General features: G+C 33.0%; 3 protein-coding genes across 3 annotated transcripts; 1 reads left to right on the plus strand and 2 right to left on the minus strand.

Annotated features, from left to right (window-relative positions):
• The first annotated feature begins 710 nt into the window (after positions 1-710).
• LOC111893970 (protein EXECUTER 1, chloroplastic) lies at positions 711-4,263 on the plus strand. Its single transcript, XM_023890040.3, has 11 exons — positions 711-1,455; positions 1,556-1,672; positions 1,760-1,825; positions 1,913-2,019; positions 2,091-2,856; positions 2,945-3,068; positions 3,146-3,315; positions 3,393-3,467; positions 3,558-3,650; positions 3,772-3,909; positions 4,003-4,263. The coding sequence occupies exons 1-10, from the start codon at positions 967-969 to the stop codon at positions 3,862-3,864; spliced, it is 2,100 nt and encodes a 699-aa protein (XP_023745808.1). The 5' UTR covers positions 711-966; the 3' UTR covers positions 3,865-3,909; positions 4,003-4,263.
• Positions 4,264-4,307: 44 nt separating this feature from the next.
• On the minus strand, positions 4,308-5,725 carry LOC111893971 (UDP-glycosyltransferase 91C1). Its single transcript, XM_023890041.3, has one exon. The coding sequence runs from the start codon at positions 5,697-5,699 to the stop codon at positions 4,308-4,310; it is 1,392 nt and encodes a 463-aa protein (XP_023745809.1). The 5' UTR covers positions 5,700-5,725.
• A 1,848-nt stretch (positions 5,726-7,573) lies between these two features.
• Positions 7,574-8,483, minus strand: LOC111894000 (costars family protein). The gene is made up of 2 exons (XM_023890069.3): positions 8,329-8,483; positions 7,574-7,945 (listed from the first exon to the last, which is right to left on the minus strand). Exons 1-2 carry the CDS (start codon positions 8,407-8,409, stop codon positions 7,760-7,762), a joined length of 267 nt encoding a protein of 88 aa, XP_023745837.1. The 5' UTR covers positions 8,410-8,483; the 3' UTR covers positions 7,574-7,759.
• Between the last annotated feature and the right edge of the window lie 445 nt (positions 8,484-8,928).

An 8,928-nucleotide genomic window follows, 5' to 3' on the forward strand; every position in this document is an offset into this window, starting at 1 on the left:
GATATGGTAAAAGATTGTGTAAAAATGTTGTGTAGAATTGTAATATATATATATATATATATATATATATATATATATATATATATATATATATATATATTAAAATTTTTTTAAAAAAAAGAAGAAATTAACCACAAAGACCATTCAACGGTCAAAAGCAAGTCCAAACCCAAGGACCAATCAAAAATCGCGGTATTCTATAGCCGCACTGCGGTCAAGACTGCACCAGACCACGATCTAAGGGTGGTGTTCCTGGTCTAGGTGGCACAAAGTGCGGTCTGAGACCGCACCCACACCCTACAGCCTTATATCCATATCTGACAACCAACTTTCAAAAGCTAAACTTTTTACATTAACAATTTGTATGATATATAACTTTTGGAAGATTTTATGAGTTTTTATCTCTTAGCTTTAAAAAAAAGATCCTTTGATCAATTGATCGAATGAGTTTTTAGTTTATATTTTTAAACAAAAACTCCGTTTGACGTCATGAATTAGATAGATGGTTTTTGGAAACTTTTAATTTTTTGGAGTTTTTAATATTTAATTTTTAAATAATTTTATACATTTAAAAACTAACAATTATACCTATAATCTAACACTTTCTTATACCTATAATCTAACACTTTCTAGAAAGACAGATATTTTGTCAAAATTCCTACACTTACTTTTTAATTTAAAATCACAAAAAACATGTTATCGATAGACCGGTTATCGGCAATGACAACATCTGAAAGAAAAACCGGTCATAAACCCACAGCATCTCTGTCCGCTCCTGGATGCTCATAGACTAAGAACAATCATGCATTAACATTTGTACATCGTGCATCAAAGATCGTACATCAAATCGGATATCAGCAATTTCGATTCTGGAAAAACCTAACCCCATCTTCGTATCATCACTGTGCTGCCCCTATTGTATTGTGTAACCAAATTCGACGATACCATCGTCTCTAGCTCTCATTAATGGCGTCAATATCACCGCCGACGTTCCGTTCCTCCGCCGGTAGCTCCGTTACAGGCCCTCACAAATTCACCTACACAACCCCTAAGTTTACCACAACCAGCCGATTGAACCACCGTTCCTCTTATTCAACGAATCTATTTTCTCACTCTCTATCTAGGGTTTCCGATCCTTTATCCGTCTGTCGTTGCGTTAGTAACAGAGATATCGGTGACAACAACGATAACGATAAAGATAATCGTCGATGGGACTCGGTTTTTCAAGAGAATGTCAGGAATGCGATTAAGTGGTTTGAGGATTACATGACTGGATATCGGAAGTATCAGATGAAAGACGATGAATTGAAGAAGGATGATTCTGGTGTTGGTGTTGTGAAGATAGAAGGAGAGGTCGTGGTGGATGGAGATGGCGATACAGAATGGGATTGGGAACGCTGGCAGAAGCATTTCACTGATGTCGATGAGCAGGAACGTATCGTTTCTACATTGAAGGTACTTCTGTAAACTAATAGGAGAACATAGTATCAGAGATTAAGATGATAACTCTTGCTACAATAACCTTCATACATTGATATGTATATCATCATCACAGTCACATCTAAATCGTGCTATTGCCAAAGAGGACTATGACGATGCTGCCAGGATTAAGGTCGCAATTGCAGCTGCTGCTACTAACGACACTGTTGGCAGAGTGATGTCTTACATGAGAGTAAGAGAATGTTGTTATCCTTTAAATCAAGGATTATCACATTTACAGCCATGAATTCCTTATCTGTCGACCTTTCTAACTTTGCAGAAAGCCATAGAGGAAGAACGATACATGGATGCAGCATTTGTAAGAGATTATGCTAGTGCAGGTCTGGTGAGTTCCTGAACATTTTGAATTACATTCAACTTATTTACATGCTTTTGCTTATTGAACAATCCTGCTATTCAATTCCCAATTTAGGTCGGATGGTGGGCTGGACTTTCAGATGATAGCAAAGATCCATATGGTCGAATTATCCGTATAAGTGCAGAGCATGGAAGATACTTAGCAAGAAGTTATAGTCCCAGGTAAAGTAACAAGTTATTTAGTTATCTCAGAGAGTATGTGATGAAGGTTTGTCCATTTCTTTGACTTTCAGGCAGCTTGCCACTGCTGCAGATGGAGCTCCATTGTTTGAAATTTTTCTAACAACAAATGAGCATGGAGAATACAGATACCAGGCTGTATACTTGAAACGAAATGAAGTTCCCCAAAAATTTCCAGTTGTATCCTCAAAGTCATCAGGTTTCATTAGCACCATGAATCCATCAGACACAATGGGAGAAAAAGATGATCTTTTTGTAAAAGATATTGAAGATACAGATGATGATGATGCTGACATGGCTGAAGAATCTGCATTTGAAAACATCTTGAGAGACATGATACCTGGTGCAAAAGATCTTAAAGTCAAAGTCCTGAATGTAACAACACCAGGAAAAATAGACAGGGATTTGATATCTAAAGTGGTTGAACAAATGGAGGAAGAAGAAGAAGAAGAAGATGATGAAGAGTCCGAGTTGGAAGACATAGATGGTGGAGATGAAGTAAAAAACGGAATCAGTGAAGAACAAGACAATCTTGATGAAGGAAAAAGTCAAATTGCAGTCAAGATTGTAGTTGGTGGCTTAGTACAAAAGATTTCCAGTAATACCCCTCGTAAAGATTTGATCCGTGTGCCAGCTAAGCTGGAGAAAAGGACACGTTCGTCATTTTCCTTTTCCTTAGAGAAAGAAAAACAACAGGTGTCCTCTGGGAATTCACAATCTTTAAAGAAAAAAGATGTTAAAATCCATGGTAATCGTAGCACAGACAGCATTATGCTTGATCTTGCCAAATCAATTGGAAAAGGAAAGATACCCATGAAGGTCAGTCAGATTACTGAAATAGGGTAAAACAAGAGGGGTATTTTTGACTTTTTGTCAAAATATATAATCTTTATAAAACATTTTACAGGTGCTTAAAGATGTTGGCCAGTTGATTAATCTTACACTTACCCGTGCTAAAAATCGCCAACCTTTATCTGGATCCACAACATTTAACCGAATTGAGCTTCCAACAAATAAAGATCCATTAAATGGTATTATCCATTATATTTTATTCATTATCTTATTTTATAATTTATTCATACTAAATTACAACTACTTTTTTTTTTAGCATTGTACGTTGGTTCACATGGGCTGTACACTTCAGAAGTGATTCAATTAAGGCGTAAATTTGGTCAGTGGAAAGAAGAAGGCAGCATGAAAGAGCTTTCAAATCTTGAGTTTTATGAATATGTAGAAGCTGTTAAGTTAACAGGGGATGCTTATGTGCCAGCTGGACAGGTAAATAAATTTATTTTTCAATTGTTGATAGTTTTTTTTTTCTTTTCACATTATACCATTTTTTTTAATTGTGACAGGTGGCGTTTCGTGCAAAAGTCGGAACAAAGTATCAACTTCCTCATAAAGGGATCATTCCTGAAGAATTTGGAGTGGCAAGTTTTTATAAAATTCAAATTATGGAATTCCCTAATTCTATACTTTATATCTTAAATTCTTAATTTATATTTTATTTTATTATTCAGATTGCTCGATATCGAGGACAAGGTAGGCTTGCAGATCCGGGATTTCAAAATCCCAGATGGGTTGATGGCGAACTTGTAATTCTAGATGGAAAGGTCTCACCTTTTTTTTCTTCTATCTTCATTATAATATAGTTTTTTTTTTTTTTTTTTTTTTTGTGAAATAGTTATTAATTATTTAATTCTGAAATCTTCTTGTTTATTGATGTTTTTGCAGTATATTAAAGGAGGTCCTGTTGTTGGATTTGTATATTGGGCACCTGAATATCATTTCTTGGTGTTCTTTAATCAGTTAAGGCTGCAGAATTAAGACAGTTTTCACACAAGAAGTTTTAACATTGAATCAGATTTACAGGTAAGCTTTTTAAACTTAAATTTTTCATAGGGGATATTCTCAAAATCACTATTATCATAATTCTGATCAAAGTTTTGGTTTACCCTTTTGTAGTGTGAGATGATTCCATCCTCTATGGAGTCATATGAGTGGATGAGTAAAGTGTTTTACCACTTGCTTTGACCTTTATTCACTGTAGCCACTTTTCCATCGACAAATGCAGCCATTGCATTTTGTAGCAATGCTGCATTTATTTCATGTACAGTAGCTATAAAGTAGACTACATGTTACTTAATGGAGGAATAATGGCACCACAATTACTTTTAATGTATATATAAGTTATGGGGAAAAAATAAAATTATAATATTTTTATTACTTTTTTTTTTAAATACATTTATGCTTGAATTGAAAGGATGAATTTATGATAAGGTTGTTTTGAACCTATTTAGGTAGCTTACAAACGAACTAATATAACCCTCATGAAGACTCTCATCCCCAAATACTTTTTTCATTTCCAAACCCTTTTTTCTAATCCATTCCCCTTTTTCTGATTCCATTACCAACTTCACCGATTCCGCCACTTTCTCTCTCCTAAACGACCCATCTTCATTTCTCTCAACTTCACACCCAATTCCCTTTTCCACCAGCAATTTACAATTAAGCCCTTGGTCAGCCACCATAGGCATAAGAATCAACGGATGCCCAAGCCCTAAACTCTCAACAATTGATCCCCATCCCGAGTGGAAAAGACACCCTCCGATCGAAGGGTGCGCCAATATCTCCATTTGTGGGACCCACCCAAGACAAATCACCCCCTTCTCTGACACTCTACTTTCAAAATCTTTAGGTAAAATGTCCAAACTACCCACCTCTTTCGGCTTCCGCAAAACCCAAATGAAAGAAACCCCCGAAAGCTCGATTCCGTGGGCCAACTCATGGATTTGTTCAACTGGCATTTTATACTCGCTCCCGAATCCGACAAAAAGTACCGATTTTGCCCTTTTTGCGTCTAACCATTTAAAAGTTGTCAACCAAGTTGACTCGATTACTTCCTCTTTTTTTCTCACTGGTGGAAGTACCCCCAGGGGCAAAACCGTCTTTTCGTAAAGCTTTTCGAGAAGATCGATGTACTCCCCTTCGAACTCTTTACAGCTTCGAATTATTACAAACTCGGATTCTTCGATTACTTGACTTATTCGTTGACCGCTTGACTTTCCGGATGCATCCGGAACATGTAAGTTCCGGAGCATCGTCGGAGCATAATCCGGCCGGTGAGCCACCATGGAACGGAAAGTAAACCACTCCGGTGCCACCGTGAATGCTGCCGGAGTTTTCCGTTTATGCCCCCACCTCAGCTCCTCCGGTGGGCCCATGTACGCCAGAGTGGCAGCAGTGTACACACTAAAAAAAGCGGTTTTCGCCCCGAACTTGGCGGCAATTTTGGGGACCCAAAATGAAGAAAAATCTATAAAAATAAAATCCGGTGGATCGTTTTCGAGTATTTTTTCAAATGATTTCTGTAAGTTGTCGTGGGCTTTCTTTAAATAAGGTGTTTCTTCTTGTTGGATGTCAATGGTGGCCTCACAGTTTTCAGGTAGACCGTTGACTTTTGGTAATATGATTTCGATTAGTTTGATGTTGGTTGAAAGATTCGTGGGAATTGAGGGTAGTCTTTTGAGGTTTTTTGGGGTGGAAACGAATGAGATTTTGATACCATGTGAGGCAAGTTTTTTGGAGAGTTCGAGAAATGGGAGCATGTGACCGAAGGCTAACCATGGGAACATCATCACGTGACATTGTTGGGTTCTCATGTATGTTTTTTTTTTTTTTTTTTTAATTGTGTGTGTTGTTGTGAATGGATAGGATGTATTTGTATTGTGTTTTTTATGTGGTTTTGGTGGGTTCATGATCTTTATATGGGTGAGTTATTTTAGAAATGCGTGCACAATCTTTTGGTTTGTATGTAGTATGTAGGAGTATACCATTGTTTGTAGGCGAAATAGAGGAATTAACAGGAGAATTGGAATTCAACTCTGGTAAATTCTTTTGTTTGGCTGTAAAAGTGTTAGGAGAATTAAATCTTGTTGGAATTGGTGAAATAGAATTTATCAAATACGATGTAGGATCATAACATTTTTTTTTGCTAAAATTCAAATTCTAAAAGTTGTAAGACGCTTTGTAGTGTCGTAGCAAATTGATAAGCTATTTTATTTTTCTAATATTTTTAAATTATTATGTTTGTCAAATAAAAAAATAACTGATAAGTTAACTTTTTTTAAAAAAAAAAAAACTATTTTGATTAGTCTTTAAGGAGTTTTTCTAAAACTTCCCACATATATTTTTAATTAATTATAAAAAAACATATTTTTTTTTAAATGTCTTTTTATGTTATTTTATATTTTTCAGCTAATTTATTAGTTAAATTTTACCAAATGTCATTTTTTGTCGGCTGACTTATAAACTATCAACTGATCATGGTTTAATCAACCGATGTATATGCGGGTATCTAATGTAGTTATATTATATAAATATATATAGGTTTTTTACTATATATATATATATATATATATATATATATATATATATATATATATATATATATATATATATATATATATATATATATATATATATATATATATATATATATATATATATATATATATATATATATAAACTATGCAATTACACTTATATTTAACAACTTGAATACATATAATAAAAAATATATAACATAATTGTAGATTTACATCAAATGCAATACATTTTTAAAAGTGTAATATGAACGATTACTAACAACAAATAAATATAAATACTCAAAGGTTTTATGCTGATAAAAAAGACAAATAAAAAACTATGCCTTGCAATTTTTTTTTGGACATCGATGTTATGCCTTTGTGCTGCCATGACATATTTTTGGAAGCGACGCGATTCTTCGACTTAAAAAATTGATTCATATGTGTTCATATGAGGTAGAACATCTTTATATCTATTGTATAAATTAGTAAAACATATAATTTTTATGAATGAATCAATTTTTTAAAATAGAATAGTCGCATTCCTTTTAAGAACCATGCTACAACTTATGGAATTAAGTTTTTATTCTTTCATCCCTCTTTAAATTTACATAAGTATTCATTAACTAATAACTATTTGATTTCTTTTTTCTTGAAGAACAAAGAATTATTAAAAAGTCAATTTTAGTATTTGTACAAGTATTTAAAAATGCCTGCCAACAAAAGGTTAATAAAAGGACAAGTTTGCGATTTATGAAATGCCCAAATTTACAAAAAACCGTTTTAGTTTGGATTTTTTGGGTTTAACTTTCTTTATTATTATTTAACCATTTAGATTTTGATATATACTCCATTTTTTAAAATATTATATACAATTTTAAATTCTATAGTTTGGTATTTGTTCAGTTTAGACATCCAAAGAAAAAAAAAACATAATACGTGACAAAATATATTAAGGTTAATGGAATTTGGGTTTTACATAATTACAAATCGAATAGATATATACAAAAGAATGTAATTGACTTTCATTTCATTTTTACCAAACAATATATATGTGACAAAATTCAAAATATCAGACCTTTGGATTTTCAGCTTCTTTGCTTATAGCAATTCTTCCCAAAAAAAACTGTATGTGGAATCTTGATATAAGTATGGAAACCATGACAAAGTACAAGATAAAAAAAAACTTGATTGTAATGACAAATTTTCAAAAGTTGTTGTGAGTATACAACAAGATGATAACAGATTGGAATTTGATCAGTTTTGAAGCACAGATTACAATACAAAGTTACAAACACAAATTATGATAAATGATACAAGAACATAACAGTGATAAAAACATTTGAAGCGAACGATTATACTGCTGCTGTGGGAGTGGGAGTGGGTTTGAGAACAATTTCAACATTATCATGAACACCTTGAAGAAGCAATTCACCATCATATGTCAGCAATTTACGCCTCTTCGCTGCTCTCAATGTCCCAACCAATGCTTCAAATATGTTCGCACATCTATCATCGTGGAAGAGCACACCGAATGTCACCTTCATCAACATACAACACATTTAATGACGATAAATCGGATGAAAATCGAACTTTATTGTCGAGAAACAGATATGACAAGATCGAATTGCAAAACATCAGGAGCTCGGCTGCTCGAGATCTTATATCTATTGGTAGATTGTTAAATCTCAAGGTTTTAAACATGGCCAATTTCAGCTCATTATATAGATCGAAGCCCTAAATTATCGGATTGTTCAATACTGAATTAGATCGCGACAGAAATTCATCACAGATCGGCGATAGTCAGAGGTATGAGACTAGATCCATACCAATTTTGCAATATGAAACAGTATTATGTAAATCCAGAAGTATGAAGCGGATTTAGAGGAATTTTCTCCGAAAATTGAGGGGAAAAGAAAATTACCTTGTAAGAGCCATCGTCTTGCTTACTGCCGAGTCTTTGGATCTCTACTTTGAGTTTTTCAACTTCTTCTTCTACATTCATGGCTGTGTTTTAGCTTTGTTGGGTTTTGTGTGTTTATCACGTTGAGAGTTATTCTCCTGGAGTATATATATATATATATATATATATATATATATATATATATATATATATATATATATATATATATATATATATATATATATGCACCATTCACCATTTGGGATTGTTTACACTTTACGGGTCATACTTACATAAGGGAAAATTAATAAGCCGTTAATTGTTATTTGTTTTTCTGTGTGGTGAAATGTTGCGGTTTACAAATCTTGCGGAGAAAGAAGTGAACCAAACGTAAAGAAAAATAAAATATTTTTTGTTTTTAACATAATAGTTAGAATAAATTAAAATTTAATTAATCTTATTAAAAAAAACTTAAAAGAATTTTTTAATAATTTAATTATTTTATTATAGATAATTAACACATGTGTATCGATTTTTATGTATTATTATATAAAAAGTGAAAATAAAATTGTATATATTTGATTTTTACTAACAAACTTTGGTCGTAAATTTATAAATAAA

The sequence above is a fragment of the Lactuca sativa genome, chromosome 7 (genome assembly GCF_002870075.4).
Source record: "Lactuca sativa cultivar Salinas chromosome 7, Lsat_Salinas_v11, whole genome shotgun sequence".
In the NCBI taxonomy this organism is placed as follows: domain Eukaryota; kingdom Viridiplantae; phylum Streptophyta; class Magnoliopsida; order Asterales; family Asteraceae; genus Lactuca; species Lactuca sativa.